General features: G+C 45.0%; 1 protein-coding gene across 1 annotated transcript; it reads right to left on the bottom strand.

Moving 5' to 3' along the window:
* Pdilt (protein disulfide isomerase like, testis expressed) lies at window positions 1-26713 on the bottom strand. Its single transcript, XM_057779753.1, has 11 exons — window positions 26521-26713; window positions 22335-22541; window positions 16376-16509; window positions 15101-15238; window positions 11087-11197; window positions 10881-11006; window positions 7866-8063; window positions 4907-5027; window positions 2662-2840; window positions 884-973; window positions 1-273 (listed from the first exon to the last, which is right to left on the bottom strand). The coding sequence occupies exons 1-11, from the start codon at window positions 26711-26713 to the stop codon at window positions 1-3; spliced, it is 1770 nt and encodes a 589-aa protein (XP_057635736.1).
* Window positions 26714-27869: the final 1156 nt, after the last annotated feature.

Below are 27869 nucleotides of genomic sequence, written 5' to 3'. Positions count from 1 at the left end.
CTAAAGTTCTTCTTTAACTTCCCGTTTCCTCACCAGTTGAGAAAATTGCTCCGGCAGAGCCGCCTTCTCAGCCTTCTCAGCGGTTTCCTTCCTTCCCGCTGGCTCTGCCGCCTTACTTATGCTCCCCAGCACAGGCGACTCTTTCTCTTGCCTGTCTTTTGTTGCTTCCTCCAGCTTGAGCAACTGCTGCTCGGGCAACTTTTCTGTGAGCTGGGTCTCTGGCTCAGCTATCACTTCCTCCTCTACGGCTTCATTTTGCTCAATGGATAATAGCTGTTAGAGAGAGAAGGGGAAGGAGAATAAAGAAATATGTGTGATCATTGTGGTGGCAACTGGTCAGGCTGTTCTGCATGAGCCCAGAAAGAACGCTATTTAGCTGAAGTGTCCTCAGAGACACAGTGAGATGACAGAACGCAGATATGAGCTTCTGAGTTTGTGCCAAATGTTCTACCAGGTAAATGGAATAAACACCCCTTGCTACTGAAGCAGGTGAGGAGCGTCTGATATTAGCAACAAAAAGCCTCCGAACTGATTCAGATGGCACCCTCTAGCACATTGTGGCATGCTTAGGAGAGAGGGGAAACTGTGGTCACATCCATCAGAACATCAGTGCCGGAGAGCAGACTCCCATCATCTCAGGCTGTTTGGAAGGCTGGATGTTACTTCGGAGTCTGTTTTTTAATGACTGCCATTTCTACTTCCTTGTGACAAGTTCCCTTAAGATAGCAGTGAGCTCACTAAAATGGTTGTCCGCGCAGCCTTAAAACCACCTCCAGAGAGAATGAAGTAACTGATAGAATCAAGGCTTAAATTTTATATGGGCCTTGGCTTCCTGGTACTTGTGTGTGGGAGAGAAGACCCAGCCTACAGTTCTGTCCCTTACCTCATCCTCTTCCTCAATCCTAATCCTGACATGGTGTTCCAGGAAGTCACAGAAGCCCTTCATACTGTGTTCTCCTTTATACGGAACAGCCTAGGTAGACAATAAAGCAGGATTAAGATGGGAGCCTCTTCCTGTAAATTGCTTGTAAAGTGTTACAAAAGAAAGAAAGAAAGAAAGAAAGAAAGAAAGAAAGAAAGAAAGAAAGAAAGAAAGAAAGAAAGAAAAGAAACTCAGGATCAAACTCCTAACAATCTGGACCCCCCACCCCCTCCAAAAAATGCCTTAGCCTCTGTGAGCCTCCTTTACCATGGCTCTAAGATAAGGATAAAAACTCTTTTCGTCAGCCGGGCGATGGTGGCGCACGCCTTTAATCCCAGCACTCGGGAGGCAGAGGCAGGTGGATCTCTGTGAGTTCAAGACCAGCCTGGTCTACAAGAGCTAGTTCCAGGACAGGCTCCAAAGCCACAGAGAAACCCTGTCTCGAAAAACCAAAAAAAAAAAAAAAAAAAAAAAAAAAAAAAAAAAAACTCTTTCGTCAGAGGATGTGAGAGGAAAGGACCATATATGAGCTATGAAGCCACACTTTATGCATCTGACCCTTGGCTGTTTTCTTACCAGTGTGGTCTGCTTACTGAACCTATGACTCAGTTTCCTCACATGGTGTGCATTTCTCAGTTTCCTCACATGGTGTGCATTTCAGGAGCTTCCCCACAGGGTTGTTGGATTGAATGAACTAATACAGGAAATGTGCTTAAAGTAGTGTTTGGTTTATGCTAAGTACCACGTGCATTTGCTCTTACGAGTAGCTGGTATTAGTAGCCTTATAACAATAACAAGAAGAATAGCTGTTATTTTATACAGCATCTACTGCATGGTCAGCATTCATTCGTAATAGTTTCCTTTCCTTTGTGGCTCTTTAAGAGGATTAAAAAAGTACTCCCTACCCACTGGTTGTTTGAGCTTTTTACTGTATAACTTAAGGTTGGTGACAGCCTCATCCTATCAATCTAAACTCAATCTCTACAGTTTCTCTGCATGTGACATCTGCACTGGGATGGCATTGCATAGTGCTCTGGTCATTCTGCCCACCTCATTGCTCATGTTACACATCCTACTTATAGAGTTCATGTCCCCTCCTTTAAGTCTTCCCCGTTCTCCAGGGTTCCAAGACTGTATGAAGACTTTAGCCATATCTTCCCTCCAGACTCTGCTTCCCCATTGCATACGTAGGTAGACCCATGTCACCATGACTTTGCCTACCACTCATCCACTCTTGTCCAGAGCAAGGACCTTGGCTCATGCCCCTTTGATTGATACCCTTCCCTCATCAATAGAGAGTATGTTCCACCAGTCCTGGTGATGGTTGCACAAGAACCAGAATTCCCAGGTGCAAAGAGGACTGTTGGTGTCTGGAACACATGCTTTAATCTGGTAGCATTCCACCCTAATATTCCTATTGAGAGGTTCTTACTTTATTCTCTATAGCTTGTGGAGAGCTCAGCCTCAATAACAGAGGAAACTTATCACTGTCCAATGAAAACATCCATATCCATTTGACACAGTGATCAGTCAACAATGAGCAATGGACTCAAGTTGTGTGCAACTATAAAGTCTTAGAACTTGAGAAGAAGAAGCTGGGAAATACTCTAAACTTGAACATGGGAGCATACTAGGGCCTGGAGCTGAGAATATTCAGTAGAAGGCCAAGCTGGAGAGAAACTGAGTTCCTGGTGGTGACAACATTTTCAATTATGTGTTCCCAAGAGCGAGCCCCTCACCTCTTGTGAGTCGGCAGGGAAAAGCCTGAAGAATGGATACTGATCTGGGTCTGCCAGCTCAATGTCATTTGCTGTTATGTCAATCTTGGCAATGACGACAGTGGAGTGGTTCTGATATTTTATACCCAACTCTTCTAGCAGTGGTAACAGTGCCTTGCACTTCTCAGACCAGGGTGCATCTGGAAAAGAAGGGTCTTGTTCAGCTCCCTTTGTCCAGGGCTCCAAAAGCTGATGCCACACATCACCACGGGGTTCTTCTCACCACACATCTACTCAGTGAGCCACACACTCTTTCACTCTCACCAGAGGTTACTCGTATATTCGTATAGCTTAGTGTATGATCACTGTCAAGTAAACCAGAATGAAATTTAGCCTAGTCCTATTCCTTCTGGACACTAACATTTTCCACGTGTTAATATGTTCTTTAAAAACAACAACAACAAAAATAACCTTTTTAACATAGTGTTCCACTCCAGTTGAAGAGAAAAACAGGGGAAATATTTATGCTGCTGTTATGTCTGAAAGAGAATGTGTGTGTTTATAGCACAGAAGTTAAGCACTTGACCAAGGTCATCCAAAAAATTAAGCAAAGGAAATAGGACTTGAAGACAGGTCACGTGGGCTTGATTATACTACTAATATGGCATAGCATGTTATATAATGTACATTAATACACAGCAATATAATATGCCTTTTAGTCCCTGTGAAGAGAACATGCCCAAAAAACTGAACAGGTATGCGCTAAAATTATGACAACTATCTTTGGCAGGGATACCTGCCTTCCTTGTGAAAAGTTCCTTGAGCCTTAAGGGGTCAGACAGCTGGCTCCTTGGAAAGAGACCAGAGCACAGATCCCAAACAGGGAAAGCCAGACCTTACTGGTTTGCTCTCGTCTGAAGCTCAGAACTCAAGAGTTTTGCTCTGTGGGAGGAATGGCCTCAGATGCCCTGACATTACACTTTTGCAAGCCTATCTATCCATTTACCAACCAAGTGTCCCTGTGATCAAATCTCCTGCCTACAGCACCAAGAGACCCCCTGGAGCCTGATGGGCCCTGGGTAGGAACATGGGGGATAATGGCTGAAGCCTTAGGGTGCAATCCCACAGCTCTACTTCCAAGAAAATGAGGCTGGTCTTGCCTTTTATCAGAAGCAAATGAGTGTTCTCAGAACTCTGTGTGTCGGGTAAGTACAGAAAGGCCGCCCCAGCTCCGTGATGAAACGGAGCAGATTGCTGTGACTCAGCTGGGCAGCTCTCAGAAGCACCGTCGGCCCACAAGTGTCTGCTTCACAGAGGCTGAGATAGGAGGCAGAATGGAATCAGCACAGAGATGACTTCACTTGGAGTCTTAGTACTTACCGTGTGACCTTGACCTGTGTCATGGAGGAAGCGACTGTGCCTTCCTCACAGCCTTGCTGTCATAGACCATGTGACACACTTAAGCCCAGCTCAGTGTACAAGCTCACTAAAGTGCCTTTGCCTGCCTGAAGTAACTTTGGAGTCACCTTCCTCCTCTGTCTCACAGAGAGAAGGCTCTAGCTTGGGGGGCTGGCATATAAACTAGGGATGACTGGAAAGGGCCATAGTCCTTGGACAAGCAGTGGGGACAATTATAATGACAGAAACAGCAGTCACCGTTTGTGACGTGCCTGCAACATGCCATGCACTATTCAAAGTCCTTGAGATGAAACATTCCTGCCCATACCTCACGGGGGCCATCGGATGAATCATGTAAGACCCAAAGCAGGGGATTCTGGGTGATAGCATGAATGAAGGTGCTGGAACCGAAATGAAAATGCTCAAATGTCATTTCTAGAACTTAGTGGGTGATACTGGGAAGGTTTCTTCCCTGAGACTCTGCTGAGTTATCCGTACATGGGAGGCATAATAGAAGCTGCTTTCAGGAGAATATGGTGGGGAATTTAATAATATAGGCATACAATGACTCAAGCCTGAGTCCTAACATATTGGTACATCCAACAAAACCATGTTAGTGACAGTGTTACTGTTACAAACTGTCGTAGGAATGGATTCTGTGGAAAGCATTCATGCATACTGAGAATTAATTCGGGGCACCAAGTTGCCTGTGTCTTGATCTAATCTTTTTAAGAGAAGGGAGATAATTCTCAGCATGGTTTAAGAGTTTATGGGTTTGGAGACTGCACCACCTAAGAACTCAGAAGCAATTACTGGAAAAGTAATAGTGGGGCCCTTAGCCTCTCATTGTCTCCATGGAGATACTTACAGAACATCACAAACACGTCCTTCTCCTTATCCAAGACAACCACATTGAAGTTCTTCCCCACAAGCCTCTTAACTGGCCCTTGGTCCCAATATTTTGGAATATCTTCACTGGATTTGTGTTTCTAGGAAGCAAATTCAAGAGGTCTAACACTCTCCACTCCAGAAAAGAACAAACAAATGGGGTTTTCCCACCCCCACTTACAAACAACGAAAGGGAAAGGCTTTGTCGGGAAAGGTTTGAAATGCAGAGATAGTCACAAACTCAGTGTCAACTCTGCAGTTGTCTAGAGCAGACAGGCGTCAGATAGCTGGGGGTTGGGGAGGTCCTCTTCTCCGACATTACTACAGAAGTAGTAGTGAAAGATCTGGATAAATCCAGACCTCCCCAGCAGGAAGAAAATAGCCAAAAATCCAAGCAGGAAGAGAAGAATCAAAAATCCAGGATTAGCGGGTTAGCGACTGTGTTTCAGGAACTAGCTGAAGATAAAGTTAGATGGTAATCTTGAGAAACAGGGAGTTTCCCCCTTGTGATTGTCATTGTAATGTGTTTTAAGAACTAGCTGATTATGACCTTGGGAGTGGTCCTGAGAGGCAGGGGGTTGCCCCCTTGTAATCTTCACTGGTATTTTCAGAATTTTCTGTGACACACTCCCTGCCAATTCTGGATCACTGGGCTGTGGTTTCTTCCCTTAAAAATCTCTTCTCCCGGTCACTCGGGGTCGAACTCTTCCCCTGCGTGGGTTATGAGTCTCGGCCCCAGTGCACTGGTTCCCGTCTCATCTCATCGATTAAAGCCTCGTGTGATTGCAGCAAGGACGGTCGCTCGTGAGTTACTCGGGGGGTCGTGTTATCCCGAGACTTGAGTGAGAGTCTTCCCAGCACTGGGGGTCTTTCAGTAGAGAACTTAAATGGGCGCAATAGGACCCGGGTTTTTGCCTGGGGATATAGATACCTTCTATACCTTCAGGGTGTAAAAGAAGCAGAACGTAGAGAGGATGAGGAAGTGACCAGGGTGACACACTGTAGAATCCAAGTTCATGGAGAAAGCACCAGAGAGACTGAACTAGCCTCCAAAGATTGAAGGCCATGGGGCAGGTGAGGCTCTTTATTTATTTTTTATTTTATATAACTTAAAGATTATTTTATTTAAACACATATAGACATCATTATTTCAACATGTAGTTAGTAGCAAATGGTAAAATAAAATGTTTTGCAGTTTTCTTTATTTTAACTTTTTCTCCCCCTTCTTTATTGTTTTTTATTGAGCTATATATTTTTCTTCATTCCCTCCCTTCCTTCCTGCTCCCCTTCTACCCTCTCCCATGATCCCCACACTCTCAATTTACTCAGGAGATCTTGTCTTTTTCAACTTCCCATGTATATTAGATCCATGTATGTCTCTCTTAAGGTCCTCTTTGTTGTCTAGGTTCTCTGGGATTGTGAATTGTAGGCTGGTTTTCTTTGCTTTATGTCTAAAAACACTTATGAGTGAGTATATATGATATTTGTCTTTCTGGGTCTGGGTTTCTTCACTCAATATGATGTTTTCTAGATCCATTAATTTGTCCGCAAATTTCAAGAAGTTATTGGTTTTTTTTTTTTTTTTTTTTTTCCCGTAGAGTAGTACTCCATTGTGTAAATGTACCACATTTTCCTTATCCATTGGTCAAGGAGCATTTACATTGTTTCCAGGTTTTGGCTATGACAATGTTGCTATAAACATAGCTGAGCACATGTCCTTGTGATATGATTGGGCATCCTTTGGGTATATATCCTTTTGGAGAGTTTTTTCCTGATTTTCTCAGAAATTGCCATACTGATTTCCAAAGTGGCTGTACCAGTATACACTCCCACCAGCAATGGAGAAGTGTTCCCTTTGGAGGGTGAGGCTCTTTAGCAGTATGAAGTGAACTAAGAAGAGAAGCTTGAAATGAGACCTTTGGAGGAACTTGCAGCTGTAGATAAGGAGCACTTGAGCAGAGGGCTAGGATGGTGGGTGCAAACCAATCCATGGAGAACAGAGCTAAGCATGCTGGATGTTAATGCCTAGGAATGATGGCCAAGCAGCATGGAGGTACCCTGGGCTGAGGAGCCCGCATCCTCAGAGGGAGCAAGGGAGATGGTCAGAGGATGACAGCAAGGGATAAAAGGAAGTGGTGTGATGCCAAAAGCATGAAAGACAAAAAATGTTAGGTTTTAGATGCTAGAAGGAGAAATGGTTTGGAAGTACCAGGAATGACACCAGCTCTTCCCTTTGACCTCACAGCCATGTGAGTCAGAGAAGACCTTTCTTCCCACTGAGAAGGCTGTAGAGGAGGGGGGGTCCCTATGGAAATAGATGGAAGGGAAGGGAAGCAGCCAAAGCTAAGGTCTCCGTAGATGCAGAGCTACCCGAGGACTCTCTATGCACTCCTGTCATTATCCAAAACACGTCTGAAGGATTCTCCACTTACTCTCAAAGATATTTCAGTTTCTACAGTAAACACTTATGGATCAGGAGGGCTTGCAGGTAACTTCCTGAACCGACCCTTTCAGCAGCTTGAACGGTATCTCTCCTCCCAACACAACCTAAAGGTCTCTGAAGCTCTTGCGGCTAAATCCTGGCTGCTGTTTGTTCCATCTCCTTCCCCTCTAACCCTAGGTCAAGTGGGCTTTCTGAGAAGAGGCTGTAGGAAGGACTAAAGCCTCCTTCAGAAGACAAGTCAGTTTCTAGAACATCTCAACTTCTATTCTTCTTCTATCCTGAACTTCTATTTTCTTTATGACTAAAGAACTGGTAATGAGTTTCCAGTCTCAGAAAAAGTCACAAGCTTCACTGATTGAAGGCGAAAAATGGAGAGATTGGGCCACACTGAGCCTTAGGATGGTCTTTGTTCTGTCTCTTCAGAACGAGATGAAACCAGCAAATTTCTAAAGAAGTCCTGAGGTTCTAAACACGACTTACCTGAGAGCAAACTTACCTTGGCAGTTTTGCTGAGGAAGCTCTGGCAGAATTTCTTGAGGCTTTCAAAGGTTATGTCATCTGTGGGCATTTTGTATCTGGTATCAGAGCTTATGTTCAGGATTTGAACAGATGGGACATTGACTGTTGCGATCCGGAAGTACTCGAAGACACGTTTGTTTTTGGGTTCATCCGCATTCACAAGGATAAAAAGAATCTGCCAAATCAAGCAAAACCTCTTGCAGCTCTAGACCCCTCATCAAGGGAAAGGAGCCACTGAGAAGCAAGGAGCTAATGAAACTCAAATAGCAAGGCCTAGGGAGTGCCTCCAGGGAAACTCACTCCCACACTCATGCAACCCCTCCTCCAGGCTGGTTTCTGTGCTGTGCATAATCCACCCAACTTCAGAACTGAGCAAGTCCTGAGTTTCATCCTTGTCCCATGCTTTGGTTTCCTTGTCTGTCAAAAGGTGATTATGATCATACTTGCTTTAGAGGATTGCTTTAAGAATGTATGCAAAAAGACACTGGGAGAAACAATTAATAAGTGAGACCTCCTGAAACTGAAATGCTTCTGTAAAGCAAAGGACACAGTTAACAAGACAAAATGGCAGCCTACAGGGAAAAGATCTTCACCAACCCCACATCAGACAGAGGAATAATCTCCAAAATATACAAAGAACTCAAGAAATTGGTCGCAAAAGAACAAATAATCCAATTTTAAAAATGAGGTACAGACTTAAACAGAGAACTCTCAACAGAGAAATGACTAAAAGACACTTAAGAAAATGCTCAACATCCTTAGCCTGGTGCATTTATATAATGGAGTACTACACAGCAGAAAAAAATAATAACATCTTGAAATTTGCAGGCAAATGGATGAATCTAGAAAACATCATATTGAGTCAGGTAACCCAGACACAGAAAGACACTTATCACATGTACCCACTCATAAGTGGCTTTTAGACATAAAATAAAGAAAACCAGCCAACAATTCACAATCCTAGAGAACCTAGATAACAAAGAGAGACATACATGGATCTACATGGGAAGTAGAAAAAGACAAGATCTCCTGAGTAAACTGGGAGCATGGGGACCTTGGGAGAGGGTTGAAGGGGAGGGGAGTGGAAGGAAGGGGAGCAGAGAAAAATGTAGAGCTCAATAAAATCAATAGAAGAAAGAATGTGTGCAAAGGCCTGGTTTGAGGAGTAGCAGTGCAAGAATGCTTTCCACATGTGAGTTCAAATTTGCTCTATAAGGGAAACCCATGCCCCATTATCCACATGTTCACACAACAAATATTCACGTTTAACTGGACACTGGGGACATGGTACTGTACAAGGAAGACAGAATATCTGCCCTGTGGAACTCACATTCTAGTGGAGGAATTGGATAGGAAGTACATTAGATAATGACAAATGAGGATCAGAGCAACCGTGCAGATGAGGTGAGACATGGGCTCAGTATGTTAGGGGGCCCGGAGAAGAAGCTGTTTTAGCACACAGAACAGGAAACAGTGTCCCAGCAAGTAGAAATGCGATGCAAAGAAAAGCTCCAGTAGGAAAAGGGGCATGGAGAATAGAAGGTTCTGGAAAGGAAAGACATCAGCAGCATGATGGAGAGCATCATGGGAGATGAAATCAAACACTATAAAAATGACATGTGAGATTAGAAGTCCAATAAGAAGTTTGGGTCTAGTTTGGTCAGAATAAAGGTGGTGCCAAGCCAGAGAGTTTCACGGTGGAAATTTTCAGATAATAGAGCTAGCTGCAGAAAAGGAGCAAGAGTGGACACAAGGAGATGAGTTCGAGGCTTCTGCAGGTACCTGCGGTCACATACTTTCAGGTCGTTCATCCAGCCAAAGGTTTACCCACAAAAGAAAATGTGCCAGCCTTCTGAATGCCAGAGAAACTACAAAACATAGAAAAGATGGTTAAGCCATCTTGAACATACCCAATCTGTACCAGTTATTTCTATACCCTACAGGATAAGGTTCAGCAGGATAATATTAGCCAAATTCTTTATTTGTAGCTCAGTAATGACATCTGGGATGCTCTCTGACTGTGGCAACAGGAATTTTGAACTTCATCTCCTGATCTGTCCCAAAGTAAATTCCAGATGCATTAAAGGTTATTGAAAAATGAGAAAATATAGTTGTGAGCCAACAAGGTAGCTCAGCAGACAAAGATGCCCGTTGCCAAACCTGATATTGAAGTTCAGGTTCCAGGACCCACATGGTAGAAAGAGAGAACAGACTCCCGACAGCTGTCCCCTGGCCGCCACACACGTTGTGGAATGCATAGGCACATGGACATACATACACTCACAATATTTTTTAATTAAATATGGTTAAGTCATGACAATTGTTGCTTGTGAGCGACCAGGTCACAGTCACATTAAATATCTGAAATTGTAACACTGAAAAACAGCAAGATAGATTAATATTTGCAAGAGGTATCTGCAATTGGAAGAATCTTTCTGAAAACTAGTGTGTTGGTACTAATGTGTTTATGCTTCGGTCTTTACTCCATGTTTACATGTCAACATTACCATTTCATTTAATTTCAGAATAACTTCTAATGGAGAAAATGTCTTTCAGAGTCCAGATGCTGGTAAGTGCATTACACATAGACATAGGGCGTAGGAGACAATTTTTTACCCATGGTGCTGATGATACCAATTACAAGCACCAGGAAGTGTATTTTAGCCATTGCTTTTGTGTGTGGACTTTCAAGATTAAAGTCAGAGTCTACGCAGAACATAGACTTTAAAGGAACACCTTTAGCATATTAAGAAGAATGAAAGACCATAGGCTTGGCTCCCTGCAGAGGAAAAATGGAACAGACTCGTGTAAAATAAAATAGCAAACGTTACATATCCTTGACGTGTAAGTCATGAAATAGACATATGCAAAATAAATGCAAATCATTCCTGAATTAATTTATAGTGATGAGAAAAGACAATTACCCCCAGAGTCTGCTGCTCCTTGTGTGCCCATCAAAGAGCCCCCAACAACAACGGGTTGGCCTACAAACCTTGTTCTGGAATTCCTTCGAAACCAGCCTGTAATGCCGGATTATGATGCTGTGTGGCTCTGAGTTTTTGGAGATAAAGAGCAACATGTGATTCGAGATGCTGAGTTCATAAATCAGATCCTTATTCTGAAATGGCAAAGAAAGCATGTCACTCAAAGTGCACACAAGCGGCCCAAAGGCCTCCCAGGACCGCTTTGCCCACTAACCTCAGGGTTGAATTCAATCACAGAGCCTGTAAGCTGCTGTTTCACGACCTGATTGAGATAGTCTTTGTTGGTATTGTCATTAATGAGCTCTTGGCGCTTCACAACTTTTCCCTTGAGCCGAAGGAAAAGCATGTTAGAGGGCAGTGGCTTTCATTATACACACACCTAACAAGTGTAAACAGCACTCCCCCACACACACATGGGGTGAAGCCAAACATAAGGATGTTGGCAGGTATAACAGATAACCCAAGAACTTAACAGATAAGAACCCTATACAAATCAGTCTGTGGGTGAGATGTGGATACGAGAGAAGGAATCTGATGACAACAACCCTAGCTATTGTACTCTGAAATCCACCAAAATGTGTGTATCAAGGTTGAACACTGTGCCACACTGCCACCAAACAATGCCTGAAGGCAGACCCAAATTGGGGAGTTTCTGAGAGGCACCTCGAATCGGAGGTAATCTCTTAGCCTTCCTAACTCCATAACTGTTGTCTGAAGGCTCTCTGAGTCTTTCATCCCTATGCTTTTTCCCTAATGAATAGGTGGCATACCTAATCCTGCTATGTTAGCCACTTCCCAGAAGGATCTGGGTAAACATTGCAGTAATATGATTACTTACGGTCTAAGTATTCCATTTTCATATTATTTTCATCTCAACCACTCCCAACTTTGTACAAACTTCTCAGCTAGACTCTTGAAGTGTTCCCCTCACCAACCTCACACACACACACACACACACACACACACACACACACAGCATCCCACATCAGCTAGCCTGATGTCAGAATACAAATCTGACTCTTCTTTTTGTTTTTCTTGCTTCCAAGTTGTTCTCTGCATAAAGTTCCATCTCTTTATTGGTTATAGCAGCAGCCTCAAAATACTAATTAGAGAGTGTGCTATGCCCGCCACGGTTGTAAACATACTATACACAGTTTATTCAGTCCTCACAGAATCTCCCAAACTATGCGTTAACCTCAACCTCCCACTTTCCCCTTCTTTTTCTTCCTTTCTTTGCTGTCCTCACATCTCTCCCACTTCCCACACGAGGAGGCACAGGGAGGAGAAATAACCCACCCATGATTACTAAGTAAGGAATGAAATCAGGAGTTAGGTATCTAGTTAGCGCTAGGATTGAGTCCTGAGCTTCACATGCACTGTGGAATAACCTTCATGTACACTGTAAAGACTGCTCCCTCAAATGGGTATAGTAAAATGCTTACTAGCTAGTAGCCAGGCAGGAAGTATAGGCGGGGCAACCAAATTAAGGGTGATGGGAAGGAGAAGGGAGAGGAGTAAGGAGCCACCAGGCAGATGCAGAGGGAGCAGGAGATGAACGTCTCAGATTAAAAAGGTACCACCACATGGCAGAGTGTAAATAAGGAATATGGGTTAACTTAAAATGTAAGAGCTAGTTAGGAATAAGCCTGAGCTATTAGTCAAGCATTTATAATTTACATTCAGCCTTTGAGTCAGTTATTTAGGAATGGGCGGTCAGGACAAGAAACTTCTGTTGTTGATGTACTCTACCATTGAACTGCACCCCAACCCCAAAGCCAGGATTTAAAAATGGGCAGACTAACCATAGTGTTTATATTATTAGCTGTTTAAGATATACCTTCCTATAACATCATATGGACTCAGGAGGCTGTGTGTGTGTTTGTGTGTGTGTGTATGTGTGTGTCACAACAACAGAAGAAAAAGAGGCTAAGAGTTTGAGAAAGAACAAGAGTACAGGAAGGGGTTGGAGGAAAAGAAAGGGATGAATTGCATAATTGTAATTTCAAAAATAACAACACTAATAAAATAAATAATAAAATTAGTAAATAAAATATACCTCTCTGCTTGTAGGTATGGCACAGAATCCAAATAACTAATAAAAGTATATATCATAGATATAAAAATATCTGGAATATATTTTTCATAATTGCTATTTGGCTTTTGATTTTGTGATTGGTTTATTCTGCAGGACTTTAGATATGTACACAGTACACATTTAACAGGAATTTAATAGGGTTTCTCCACATTTTGTGGAAGGACTACCCAAATTATATATAGGTTATATGTATAATTGTTTTATATATATATATATATATATATATATAATTGTTAATAATATATATTGTTATATAGGAAACAAACTTGTGTCTGAAGAGATGGTTCTGTGGTTAAAAGCACTGACTGCTCTTGCAAATGATCTGGGTTCTATTCCCAGCACCCATATGGTAACTCTACTTCCAGGAGATACAACACCTTCTTCTGGCCTCCAAGATGCTCAGATACATATAGGCAAAACACCCACTTATGTATGATAAAATTAAAACAACAAAACAAAGCAAACTATCCTGTATCATCATATGAAACATGACTACATGACTTCATGAGCTACAGCTTCGAATCAGGGTCACACGGAATTTAATTTGATGGACGATCTGCTGCCTGACTACAGTTTAAGTGTTTTCCCTACCTGGCTATTCTCAACATCCTATTTTTAATAACACTATTTTCTCTTCTGGCTTCATGTATTAGAGTTCAATATGTATTTGGATCTCTTCCTGACTCCATGTTGTCTCATTCAAAGAACAGATTGCTTTATACTCCATCTTAAAATCTTTTAAATGAGTTATATGGGCCCAAGAGAAAAAAAATGTGAGGCTGAGTGTCACCTCTGAAAGTTGTGTTGATCTTAGTATCACTCCACATATCAAGTGTGGCCTCAGATACTAACCTCATCTGTAAGTAAGACAGCTATTGTACAGATGTTACTCTATGTGGGGAGACAGGAAGGCATGACTAGAAGGCCTACATGTGAATATTAGGATTGGCTATGAGGGAGCGTTGGAAAAATGGGAGATTTTAGAATGAAACCTAGAGTTTCTAGCTTCTTCACTAAATGAGGGGATGGTGGCACTCTTTGCTATGACTCTCCAAGGTTTTTTTTTGGGGGGGGAAGCGGTGTTGAGGCAGGGTTTCTCCATGTAACAGCCCTAGCTGTCCTGGAACTCACTCTGTAGACCAGGCTAGGGACGAACTCACAGAGATCTGCTGCCTCTGCCTCCCAAATGCTGGCATTAAAGATGTGCACCATCATGCCTGGAGACTCTCCAAGCCTTAAGAGAACTTGGAGAGAAGATTAGGACTTTGACATGATCTATGATGAACTGTCTGGTTCTATATATCAAAATCTGGAGTTAATTGAAGTCTAGATGGAGACAGAGTTGGGTTTTTTTTATTGCTACGTGTGCTTTATTCCTTGAAATAAAAAAGCAGTGAGAAGGAGGAAGAAAAGGAGGAGGAGGAAGGGGAAGAGGAGAAGGGGAAGAGGAGGTGGAGGAGAAAGAGGAAGAGGAGGTGGAGAAGTAGAAGGAGGAGGAGGAGGAGAAGAAGAAGGAGGAGGAGGAGGAGGAAAAGGAGGAGGGGGAGAAGGAGGAGGGGGAGGAGGAGGAAGAAGAAGAAGAAGGAGGAGGAGGAGGAGGAGGAGGAGGAGGAAGGAGGAGGAGGAGGAGGAGGAGGAGGAGGAAGAAGAAGAAGAAGAAGAAGAAGAAGAAGAAGAAGAAGAAGAAGAAGAAGAAGAAGAAGAAGAAAGAGGAGGAGAAGAAGAAGAAGGAGGAGGAGGAGGAGGAGGAGGGGTGATCTCCACAAAGCTTTCAGTTTATATAGGCAAACAGACAATCCCATAGGTGATAGCAATAGTTTCAAGCATGCATTTTCACAGAGTCAAGACAGAGCTTTATAATCCATGAGTATATATAGTAATTATTAATAGAGATGGATGGAAAAACATGAACCATAAAAATAAAGTTCAAGGAATTGAGTCTTGATGTGATAGATACTGGCAAAGGCAGAGAATCAGGGAAGGCAATGGGGGGGGGGCAGGAGACAGATTTCTCACAAGTCAACTAGTCCAGGAACACATAGTTCACAGGTAATGGAGCCAGAGCCTGTCCCCAAATGTCATCACTTAGTGTGAAGTGAAAGGCCCCCATGATCGTATAGGATAAAGACCTACCTTTTTAAACACCAGGACGCTGTCAAGGATCACATGGAAACGCCCAATGGCATTTTTGATTTCTATCATTCCAAACGTCAGCTCTGGGAAGTCCTTGATCATGTCATAAAACAATTCTGCCACTTCTTCCTCTAAATCCTGTTTGGAAAAGCATGCTACGTATTTCTCTGGAGGAGGTAACGGTGCCTGTCTTGAGGGGGAGGTGGAAATGATAGTCTATCTGTGCCTTTGTTTTTCTAAATTCTGGATTTTTGCTGGGTAGTCTAAATCCTCCTTCATGGATGTTTCCCACCTAGAATGTTCCTCTAGCTAGGACTGAACCCCACAAGGCAAATCCTCAGAGATCAATGGCATGAACTAGGCATTTTTACTTTTTCGTATTATGAAAACAAAGGTTGTTCTAACCCATGAATTGAGAATATTTCTAAAATTAATTCCTGAATCACTTTCAGAAGCCACTGATTTGACCGCACGCAAACCAAATGTGAACTGGTGGTGAGATGCGGGGCACTTTTGGCCTTTGAGACTCAACATTCAGCATGGAAGAATATTTGGACCAAAAACACTCTTGAGGGAGCAGAAAGGGAAGAGCCATGTGCTCTCTTCACATATTAATATGATAGCAAAGATGGACATCTAATGAGAGAGGAAGCTTTGTCGACCAAAAGTACATCGGTGAAAGCACATGAAAAACTCATTTTCTACAAGCAAACATACTTGGTAACATTTATAACTATAAAGAATGAAATCAATAGAAAGCGATCATAAGGATATTTCATAATCACATTTAAATTATTTATGAGCTAGCCCAAGTATCTCCCCATACTAGATGAAGACTGGCCCTTCGATGGGTGCATACTACAATGTTGATAGTTTAGTTTCTGTGGAGGCTTGGAAAGAAATTATGGATAAGAAACTGGCTTAAGCAGACACAAACACCTGTTAGAATCATAGTTGAAATAGTTCTCAAGCCAGAAAACGAAGATGGCCTCTTATCCTCTGGTATTCTAAATAGATACCCCAAAGATCAGTTATAGCATTGAAACCAGCTAAATATTGATGACAATCTCTTATCTTTCCATCTTCTAACCAACTGCTAACATTTCAACTTCCATGTTTTCTTTCCTTGAAACCAGGAGCTCCCCCAGGACAACAGCTCAGTGGATAAGAAGCTTGAGCAAGGACCTACACAAGTCAGGAACTTTCCTCACCCCAAACCCTCCATGCATAGCGCTCAGCAGGAGGAAGTCACCTCCCACCTCTTCACCCCAGTACCTGGAAGAAGCCTACGATGACCAAGGGCCTGGATTTCACAAAATCTGCCACTTCCTCGCTGTTGTTGAACAAACGGGCTCTGTGGAGAATTTGTCTTCTCAACCAAACAACCAAAGCTGTAGATTCAACCACATCTGAAGAGAGATGTTTAAAGGAATTCCATGAGAATCTTCCTGAATTCAATGAGCAGAAGTATCTTGTCTTGAATCCCATCCTTGGCAGTATCTCCATTTTCTTTTCCTCCCAAACTCTAAGACAAGACTGTATTAAGAGCAGCTAAATGTCACTAAGCTCTTGCCATGGCTATGCCCCTGTACTGAATATTGTGCTTATATTTGCCCTTCACAGCAATTCTAATGAATGTGCTCACTTCTTCCCTTTGTCCAGATGAGGAAACAAGGTTCAGCTTGCCTACGGCCGGTTCACCAGCCCACCTGGGAATCTAACCTTAGAGGAAGCATTCCCAACCTTCTCTAAAATGATAGGAAAAGAACTGGTTTTTTTAACATGTAAGTCAAAAGGTCACCTATTTCTGTAACTTTGGGGTTCTTCCTCTGGTACTTAACGTGGGTCTTCCCACATCAGTTAACACAATGAAGATGATCCCCCACAAGTGTTCCCAGAGACCCATCTGCCAGGTGATTCTAGACTGCTCCAGATGGCAGCATGAGCCATCCCAACTCCTAAGATAGTGGTTCTCGACCTTCCTGAGGTAGTAACCCTTTAGTACAGTTCCTCATTCTATGATGACCCCAACCATAAACTTATTTTTGTTGCTACTTTGTAACTGTAATTCTGCTAATGTTAAGAATCATAGTGTAAATATCTGATAGGCAACGCCTGTGAAAAGGTTGTTCTGACCCCCAAAGGGGTCCCAAGCCACAGCCACTATCCTAAGTGCATTAAACCTGTAGGGTAAAAATAGGCAGAGGCCAATGTAGTAGGAGCTGTGGGCTGTGTTCCTGCCGCCCCAACTCCTGATCGCCTGGCTAGCTTATGCCCTGAAATAACAACACACAAACTATTCTTTTAAACACTGCTTGGCCCATTATATCTAGCCTCTTCTCAGCTAACTCTCGCACCTGGACTAGCCCATTTCTAATAATGTGTGTAGCACCCCAAGGTGTGCTTACCGGGAAGATTCTAGCCTACGTCCATCCTGGGTCGAAGCTTCATCGCATCTGCCCCAGAGAGGAGAGCTATCGAGTCTGAGCTCACTCCCTCTTCCTCCCAGCATTCTGTTCTCTTTACTCCACCCACCTATGTTCTAACCTATGAGGGCCAAGCAGTTTCTTTATTTTTTAACCAATGACCTTCTTCCATCATTTCCTCTTTTTCTGTTTAATACCAGATACCAGCCCATTGGGGCATGGTCTCTCAGCGGCTATTGACTGGAGGAGCCGAAGGACCTCCCGCAACAAGCCAATGTACGTGCGATGACTTTTCACAACACAAACATGTGCATGTAACTGCTACCCAGATGAAGAAGTGAGGTGTGGTCCTGGCCAGCCCCTCAAACTCTTAGTATGTAGAAGAAGGCAATCACAGAAGTAAACGGGAATGATGTGTGCACTGCTGAAGCCTCTCACCCACACCTAGGGGCAGCCATGTTCTTAGCCTCTAACAGTATACACCATTCAGCTGTTCCTAACTCCCTACAGCTGGGACCCTAGGGTACATTTACCTGGAGCACAGGGACTGACTTCCATCAGTCTTGTGGGCCAGGGGCAGTGTTTCTGGGCACAGAGGATGTCATGTTCAGCTTTGGTAGATACGGTTACAATTGAAGCGAGAGGTGATGCTGCATGCCTCTAACCCTAACCCTCAGGATGGAAGCAGGAGGAGTCTGAGGCCCAGGCCAGCCTGGACCACAGAGTGAACCCCATCTCAAACAAGACAAAACAAAGCACAAAAAAGAGAAAGAATCAAGAAAGCCTCCAGATGAGATAACCCCAGGTCATCAGACTCATGGCTGCAGCCTCAACTTTCCCCTGCCCCAGCCATTTCCCCATCCACCTCTTCCCTGCCCCCAGTCATTACCTGCCTTACCACCCTCCTCTGCCCCCTCTGCCCTGCCATTATCTGTGACTTCTTCTGTTCTTCCGTAGGTCTATCGCTTTCTGAAACCGCTGCTATGATTAGGAGTAAACTCGTTCATTGTGAGCAACCAGGCACATACTTGGTGCTCAAGAAATCTTTTTAGGATGAGGGATTGAAGGCAGTGGACCACCAGGAAAGCCAGCTTGAGAGAAGTTGCTCTGCTCCCAGCCCTCCTCTTCTAGGGTACATGGCCTCTGATTGCCCCTCTGGACCCTGTAGAGCTTAGGTAGTTTTGAACTTGACTAAGATCTTATTCTCAAGTGCCTGCAGCTTGGGCACTGCCCTTGCCAGAAGGCACTGCACCTCCCCTGGCTCTTGACTCTGTGCCAGAGGACACGGTGACAACTCAGGTGTGAATGCTGTGTCAATGATTGACGGGGCCAGAGCTTGGCTGCATGTTTCCAGACGCAAGCTGTGGCTGCATCACTAATAGGAGCCCCAGAGGCCATCTGAGTCTCCTTCCTCCAGGGCAGGAGACATGGCCAAGTCTGCCACCATCAATCCGCGAACACTGGAGGACAGGACTGGGCTGTGACCCAGCAAGGACTAAGTTCCACCTGTGCCCTGAGCAGAGCTTCATCACAGTCACATTGCAGGAGGCATGCGGAGCAGCGTGTCCTCTTGGAACTCCAAAGAGCCCTGCCAAGCAGGCCTTGTTCGTTCTGTCTAGAGTAAACAAATGCAAGCCAAGGTCTACAGCTCTGCTCGAGTACTCAGAGCCAGAGTGCTTCCTAATCCTGGAGGCCGGAGTCTCAGACTCATCCTGGCACCCCATTTCCTCTTTCTGGGCTTGTGAAGTAACGTTGAAGAAGAGGGAGATGAGTGAGCTCAGAAGTATATGTGTCCTCTTGTGCCTGCCTTCCTGCAGTGCGCTCTGGTCATTGCATCCTGTGCACACTTAACAACTAAGAACATAATTGTTCCAAGCGCTGGACTAGGCTTAAACAAATAACAGTTAATAATAATCACTTCTCCCAGCACTCGGGAGGCAGAGGCAGGCGGATCTCTGTGAGTTCGAGACCAGCCTGGTCTACAAGAGCTAGTTCCAGGACAGGCTCCAAAACCACAGAGAAACCCTGTCTCGAAAAAAAAAAAAATCACTTCTACTTATTTCATATACAGCACAATGTAGATCAGAGCTCGACAAACTATGGACCAAATCTGCCCCACTGTTTGCTTTTATAAATAAAACTTTATTGGAATACAGCCATATCTGTTCACATAGTACATAACACAGTGGGTAGCTGTAATAGGTTGTTCTTCCTAAGACTAAAATTCCCTTTCCAGGAGAATCTTCCCTGACTTTACTGCTCCCTACCTCAAGTATTGGCTTTGTTTTTTTTTTTTAAGTTCAATATTTCAGTTTATGTATTTGTGTGTGATGATGTACAGGTACCAGGGAGCATGCATGAAGGTCAGAGGACAGTTTATTGGAGTCCAGTGTGTGGATTCCGGGGATAAAGCTCAGGTCACCAAATTTGGCAGCAAGCACCTTTACCCGCTGAGCTGTTTTGCCAACCCCAGCTAGGGTGCCGCGTAGAAGCTGTTCCACTTTCCTGTGCCCCATCTGTAACATAATCGCCATGCCGAGCTGATGTGAGGCATAAGCAGCGCCTGGAAGCCAGCGCCTGCTGCAGGGGTCTGTCGGGTCCTGTGCCTTGCACACACTGCTTTATTTTCTCACAGGCAGGGGCGGTAGAGTTTTCCAGTTCCCTGTTTTCAGATGAGGAAACTGAGGCTGCACAAGAGGGACGGATGATTCTGAGGCAGGAAGTGGGGGTTTGAATGCAGAGACCGGAACCCTGAGGACAGACCAGCCCCTGCCCTTGTGGTGCCCTGAGAAGATAATAAACAGCAGACAGCGTTCTGTACGTCTTGATCATGATTCACAGATACCGTGCGAACACAGCTGAGGGAGCAGGCTGCATGCTCTAAGCAGTCAGGGCAGACTCCTTGGAGAGGGGAATGGGAAGCCCCCTGTAGGGCAGAGGAGGTCTCAGCCACTAGTTTCCCCCAAGACTGGGACGTCCTGGAGTATCTTCTCGGCCAACCTCACATAGGGTGTAAGAAGCTGCCACACAATCATCTTGTCGACTCTTGATAGAATCAGATCTCAGCTGTCCTTCAAGGAAGGGCGAGCCAGCACTCGAGCCACGCCATAAGCAATGTTGGCTTGCGCAAAGTAACCCAGGCCTGCTTCTTCACAGTCCTGAAGCCAGCACATCGTCCAGGGCCCCTTGCTTGGGTTAGATGGGTCCCTGTAGTTGAAGATCACTCCTCAGAACTCCCAGCAATCAGATCCCCATCTCTCTTTTGCCAGATCTCCTCACTGGCTCGCGCAAGCTACCCTCCATTTGGACTGTTGGGCATTGAAGCCCGCGCCTGCTCTGTGCTATGAAGTTCTCCCTGGGAAGCACTTGCCCAGCCAGCTTGCCCAGTGTCTCTCCCACGCCCTCTTGTGAGCATCCAGTGCAAGGTACTTTCATTTCTTGCTCTGGGAGTCTCTTTCTAACCCTTTGGCTCCTGCAACAACAGTCTATCGGGTTTGTTCGAAGCTAAAACCCCTACCTGCTCTCCATCTCTTGGGGGTGGACTGGATCTTTTGCTTGACTCATCTAGTTCCTGGGCTTTTTGTGTGCTCATATGCTCACTGCTTAGAAGAGAGCTTCAGAAATGCCAGAACTTGTGAAAAGCAGTGCCTGTTTTCTGATTCCGCCATTCCACACATACACCATGGCATAGTAGAGGATGGGCTAGGTTCTTTTGTTACATTTATTTATGAAGTAACTATCAAGGGTGTATGCCACAGCTTGCCTGTGCAGACCAGAGAACAACTCTCAGGCATAGGTTGTCTGTCCCCTTCCACCTGGGTCATAAGGATTAAATCAAGTTCAGTCTTGGCAGCAAAGGCCTTCACCCACCGAGCCATCTCAGCTCCCGCCCCCCGCTGGGTTCCTTTGGGCTTCACCACTTTTGTAACATCCAGCAGTGAGCCCACCCATCCATCTGTCCATCCATATCCATCTGTTCCATATCTGCTTACACATGAAAACTAGAATCAGCCATATCACATGCTAAGGTACGTAATTCTACAGACAGCTTCAATATCATGGTAATAGACACCCCGCCTCGACCTTTTGCTCCATCACTCCCAGGCCCTCTTGCTTGTTTCTGTGTATGTATGTGCATGTGTGCATGTAGAGCCCCAGAGATCATAGGTGTTATGCAGGCACCATCTTTTTTTTTCCCCCAAATGGGGCCTTTCGCTGGCCTAGAACTTCCCAAATAAGCTAACCTAGCTGGCTTGCTAGCCTTGGTCACCTGCCCGTTTCCACTTCCCCAGCTCTGGCATTTTCCCTAGGAGTTCTGGGGGACCAAAACAGGTCCTTTGCAAGCACTTTGCAACCTCTCCTTTAGCCCAGTATTGCTTCCCCGTCAAAACCCTCTACAGCAGAAGAGTGGAGATAGAAAGAACCTCATGTCCCTCCTTAGCTGAGAAGTGGTGGTAGAAGCAGCCGAATGATCGCCAAGTCCCATTTTCCTTATAGACACAGAGCTGAGCTATGTTTCTTAGTCCTCTTGCATTTGTGTAGGGTCCCGGGTCAGAATTCCAGCCAGAAGATGGCAAACAGGAGTGATTTTGCACTCTCCAGCCACCCATGCTACCTGTGCTGAGCTCCTGCGTCTGGGTACTGGGGAAGGAGCAGGTGGTTTCAGGGCTAAGCAAGATGGAACCACAACTTGAAGGAGCCTGGGTCGCTGAGAGGCCATGTGGATCGGAGCCTCCCACATCCAGCCTTGAACTGCCAAATAGGCTTCCCACGAGCATGGAATCAACCCACATCCCAACCACCATTACCTTTGCAGCTGGTGGGGCTGGACCTGTTGCCCTCAACAAACAGCTTCAACTCCGGGGCCTGCTTGATGTCAAACTCCTCCTTAAGCTCCAGCTGCACAGTGATGTCCACTTTGCCAAAGCCCAAGCCATTCTTGCCCTTGCCAAAGATCTCCGCGGCTCTGCCTAGCTCCTCAGCCAGCTTCCTGGACTGTTTCGAGGATGGATCGTCTGAAAGAATCAGTGTGAAGAGAGACTACAGAACCCCTCTTCCTTCTGCCTTTCTGGTCTTTGTCCTGGGAGCCCCAGGATTTCCCTGTGTTCACAGCTAAAAAGTGGGTTTCAGAAATTTGACAGGAGATGAGACAAAGGAGTCGTAAAATGGAAGAATTTGGGAGATTATCAGGATCAAATGGAATTAGTTCAGCAGTCAGTTACAGGGGATTACAGGCACCAAGTCTATTGGTTACAATTATTTTTTATAGATGATGGATTTGAGGCACAACAAAACCACACTCAAGGCCCTAATAACAAGATATATTCAAGCTGGCTGAAAAACTTCTGGATTTTTTTTTTAACTTTCACTAGGCATATAAAAACACTTCGATCAATGCCTGGAACATAATAAGGACAGAATGCATTTTAATTGCTATTGTTATTAATGGTATAAAATTTTCTTTGGTTAGCAATTAAGGCCGAGCAATGTGACTCACTTGCACCATCTGGTGGAATATTTTGGAACTAAGCAGTTACTGCACCCCCTCGTGCTGTGGCTGGGAACTCTGAGGCAAAGGTAGGTGAGGTGTGAGGAGCAGGTGGGTAGGGTACGCTGGAGGCTCACTCCCCTCTCTGACCCCACCACCCTGAGAAGCGGTAGCTAAAAAGACCCCGGTACTTTGTTAAAGGGGGTGCTGTTCTGGGATTCTTGGTTGTTCACACAGCTGAGGTATAGAGGTGAAGTAGGTAGGGTCTTTTTTTTTTTTACTGAAAACAGCCTCAGAGAATGGAGCTTAGCCAGAGGGATTGGTTATCCTCACTGGAGTGGGAGGAGATGAAACGACAAGCTTCTGATGACATTGCTGGGCTGAAGGTCCTGGCTGCCACATGTCTGAGACCAGTAGGCTGTCAGGACTGGGGGCGACAGATTCGCTTTCAAGCCAGAATGTTCCATCCTTTCCAACCCTCTTGCCCATCTGGAGCGCTTGGAGAGAGTGCAGGTCACCTCCTGACTGTGGTAAGGCCACATCTGACAGATATATGTTTTGTAAAGCACAGCCAGGGAAATTGGGCCCCACGACAGCTGGCACTGGCTCAGGAGCCAGTCCCTGGCTCAGCAGTGGAACCTGGCTGGGAGTGATCACCAGGAAAGACTTTCTGCCTCCCTCGCAGGTTGATGCTTCTCCTGTCCGCTCCATCACCACCCTCAGCACACCCCTCCACCAGTGCAGCAGCTCTGGACTCTTCGCTGGTCACTCTGCTCTGTGGCTTCTCCATGCTTCCTTGTGGACTTGGCCATGCCGGGTCCACAGTTGCTGAGTTTATGAGTGCATATGTTCAGACAAGAGAAGCATTGGAATGGTTGTCAGTGGTGGGGCATTTGGAGACTCCACACATATCCCAGAGCCCTGGGGGGTCTGACGCGGAGGTAAGGAGACTGTGCTGTCATGGCCACAGGAGGTAAGGGAGACTGTGTTGCCACAGCAAAGACCTCTCACATGTCTATCGCATCTCATCGCCTGGCCTTCACCATAGCACTTTTAGCCACACGACACGCCCCACACTTCTCTGCTGGATCTGCTTAGTGCTTGTCTCTCCTCTCCAGCTTGTAAGTTCCAGGAAGGTGATGTAGTTTAGCACTCATTCCTCAGGGCTGAGAATACATCAGGGCATAGCAAGCCCTCAATACCTACGATTAAGTAAGTTCATCTTCTGGAGATGAAGGTAGGGGTGCAGAATGGATTGAGAGGCAGTTTGGGTGGAAGACTTGGTCTTAAATTCAGACCAGTGGTGTGACTCTAGGGGGATTATCTAACCTTTTTGAGACTTGTCTCATGGGAAAGACGGGAACCGTGGTTCTTAGTTCAACATCTACAATGCAGGTGTTTGATAAATGTCCATTAAAATCATCACCAGCATAGTTAAGACCATGACCGTTGTCATCACCAACACCTCATCATGGCACTCAGTATCCCCATCAGCATCTCTATCACGACCACCATCAGCATCTACATCATTCTCAATATTCCCATCATCATAATCTCTATCATCATTACCATCAACATCGCTATCTCTAGAATTACCTCTATTCTGCATTAGTTACTCTTTTTCCGCTATACCAAAACACTCTGACCAAAAGCAACTTGGGAGACAAACAATCTATTTGCCTTATACTTCTGGGTCATAATCCATCATTAAGGGAAGTCAGAGCAGGAACTCAAACAGGAACCAAGTCAAAAACCATGGAGAAATGTTGCTTACCAAGGACTACCTGCCCAAGGAATGGCGATACATTCCACAGCAGTTTGATATAATATAATACCTCCTAGACATGCCCACAGAAAACATTACCTAAGGAATATCTCAGCTGAGGCTTCTCCTTTCAGATGACTCTAGGCTTAATCAAGTGGTAATCAAGATTCTCCTGTAAAATTATCATCATTGCCATTAGAATATCTATCATCATCACCATCTCCATATTACCTCCATCATCACTCATTATTGCCACTAGCCCAATCATAATAACCACCTTTATTGTATGCTGTAACCCCAAGACAGATTCTTGCCACCTTTGCTTTAGGCCTAAGACAACTACTAATTTTTTCTTGGTCACTTTCTATCAAAAGTAGCCTTTCCTTCTCTCTTTGACTCATTCAAGTTAATTACCACAGAGAAAATGAGGATCCAAAGAACATATTCATTCATTCATTCATTCACTTGACATGTGTGGAGACCTACCATGTCCCAACAGTGTCAGATCTAGGGATCAAGACAAGGGTAAGGTTTGTGCCCTGGAGCACGCGAATTCAAAAATGCTGTTGAGGTGATCTGGGCCACTGGAAGGAAGGCTGAGGAAACCGGGAAAAAATCCTACCCAGTCTAAACAGGAATGAAAGAAGTTTCCACACAAGAAGCTTAAACCTCCCAGCCCAAGTGCAAAAGTGAAGGATGGGTGCTACAGGGCAAAGGGCGTAACTAAAGGCCTAGAGACTTGAGCCAGAATACTCCATTCTGACAACTAGAGTTGCATTCTAGAAACCAGTCTCTCTGAATGCTTGGCAGAGAGTACATTGGAAGGAACCTGGAATCCACGGAGGAGCCTATCTCGGGGCTCAGGTGGGGAATGGTGAGAATGGAGCAGAGGCAGTGACGCAGGGTGTGGAGAGAGTTGGGGACCACAGAGTATGAGATGCAGAACCCACAGGGTTCCATGGGACCATATGAGGCCACAGTGAATTTGGGGATGACCTTGAGGTCTCTTAACTATGGAATGGAGTGCTTGCTGGCATCATCAGTGCGCACAGGACGTTTGAAGAAACAGATGGTCAGAACCAAATCCCAAATACTAAGGTTTGTTTTAGACTCAGACCTGAGAAAGGAAGGTCCCGTTGAGCATCAACCGTAATTCTGGAGTCATCCAAAGGATAAGAGACTGGCCAATGATTTGAGAGTCACTGAGAGGCCCCTGACAACTTTCCTATACAAAAAAAGCCATTTACCTTTGAGGGAAATGTTTATAATCCTTCCCCAAAATGGTTTTCCCAAAGGCCACTTTAGAAGGCTTACCAGATTTCAAAAACTCATTTTGATTTCAATTGCGTATTGACAGAATCGATGATGGGAATATAATGAGTTTTATTTAGAGCCTTTTTTAGACAACGAAATCTCAGCTGGTGTCAAGGGAGGTGTTCAGATACTTTGACTTGTTCATATTGGTTGCTATCAGAGTAATTAAAAATGTAAAAGCAGGAGCTAAGGGCGTAGGTCAGTGGTCGAAGGTCAAAGGAGAGAGATGAACTTGGTCTCCCACTGTGATAAAAATCAGCTGAGAGAGCGGAGCTTTGCATTCTTATGAGGACAGGCCTTTCCCCAGCTGCCAGTGCCAACAGTATTTTTGCATCTTTCTATGCATTGGATATCATGTAGGACTCCTGCCATCCCCAGATCAATGAGACAGGCATTGCCCTTCATTGTCAGAGCCGGATATACTCACGGAAAATCACCATTAGGAAGCGCGTCTCATTCAGCGTCTGTGTCAGGCCTGCAGGAGTCAGTACCATTAAGCTTTGGTCCTCCAAGATGTGCACAGGCCGGGAAATGTTAACGCCAGCATCTGTCCCTGGCGAGCCAAGGACCTCAGAGAGGCAAACAACCACCAGCAGCTGCAGCGTCCAGAGCAGTTTCATAATTGGCCTGCAGGGGGCAGAAGAGGAAGCAGAGCTCTCTCAGACCTAAACCTTTTTTTTTTGTCTGCACAACCCATATTTTAATTAACTTAATAAAGTTTTACATAAATATATAAGCATTTAACATTCTCATTTTGTATCTCTGCATGCATTTGTATTCATTTTTTTTCTTTATTTTATTCTTTTTTAATTAAAATTTCTGCCTCCTCCCCCTTTCCCATTTCCCTCCTCCCACACATTGCCCCCTCCCCCCACTCCCTTCCCCCTCTCCCCACTCCTCTCCCCCTCCCTCCACTCCATTCCCCCTCTCTCTAAGTACTGAAGAGCAGTCCAAATTCCCTGCCCTGCGGGAAGTCCAAGGTCCTCCCACTTCTATCTAGGTCCAGAAAGGTGAGCATCCAAACTCTTAAGGTCCAAATGAGGAGCAGAAGGAGGGAGAACATGAGCAAGGAAGTCAGGACCACGAGGGGTGCACCCACACACTGTGACAGTGGAACTGATCTATTGGGAGCTCACCAAGGCCGGCTGGACTGGGACTGAATAAGCATGGGATGAAACCGGACTCTCTGAACATGGCGAACAATGAAGGCTGATGAGAAGCCAAGGACAATGGCACTAGGTTTTGATCCTAGCTTGTTTGGATGACCTAAAACTTTTTTATGCCTGAGGGGAATATGGAAGGAACAGGGCTCACAGCACTCTGCAATGCACACAGCGTGGTAGCAACCCTATAGCAAAAGACAACGTTGTGTGGCCAACCTCCACCACTGGGCATTGACTGCAGAAGAGAAGCTAGAAGAGCTCCCATTCCTAAAGCCTGGAATCAAACAGCCCGTTGGAGTCCACTGTTTTCCCAGCCACGTGATGGGAACTTTGTAGAGATGAGCCCTGTTCCAGAATCCCAAAGTGAGCCTCTGACTGGTCCCCTACCACACCCCCCTTGATAGATACTGACATCGCTGCCTGTTCCTCCAACTCTGCCCAGCCTTGTAATATACATACTGGACCACATAGTTCCAAGCCAGCCTGAGCTACATGGTACAATACTATCCCAAACAGGCAAAGAGCAACAACAACACAAATTGTCAAGTAAATAAAGATCTATCCCATGATCCCTCTGTGGAGAAAACTACTCATTGGTAATGAATTCCCATTA

This window comes from Chionomys nivalis, chromosome 8, assembly GCF_950005125.1.
Source record: "Chionomys nivalis chromosome 8, mChiNiv1.1, whole genome shotgun sequence".
Classification (NCBI taxonomy): domain Eukaryota; kingdom Metazoa; phylum Chordata; class Mammalia; order Rodentia; family Cricetidae; genus Chionomys; species Chionomys nivalis.
The sequence above is the reverse complement of the archived record's forward strand: the minus strand, read 5'-3'. Positions and strand labels throughout refer to the sequence as shown.

Excerpts from the sequence above, each read along its gene's own strand:
- Pdilt (XM_057779753.1), bottom strand. The coding sequence starts at position 26,713 with ATGAAACTGCTCTGGACGCTGCAGCTGCTGGTGGTTGTTTGCCTCTCT. Across the intron at positions 5,028-7,865 it reads TCCTCAGCAAAACTGCCAAG|AAACACAAATCCAGTGAAGA; the intron begins GTAAGTTTGCTC and ends TTTGCTTCCTAG. Across the intron at positions 974-2,661 it reads TCCCTGCCGACTCACAAGAG|GCTGTTCCGTATAAAGGAGA; the intron begins GTGAGGGGCTCG and ends TTGTCTACCTAG.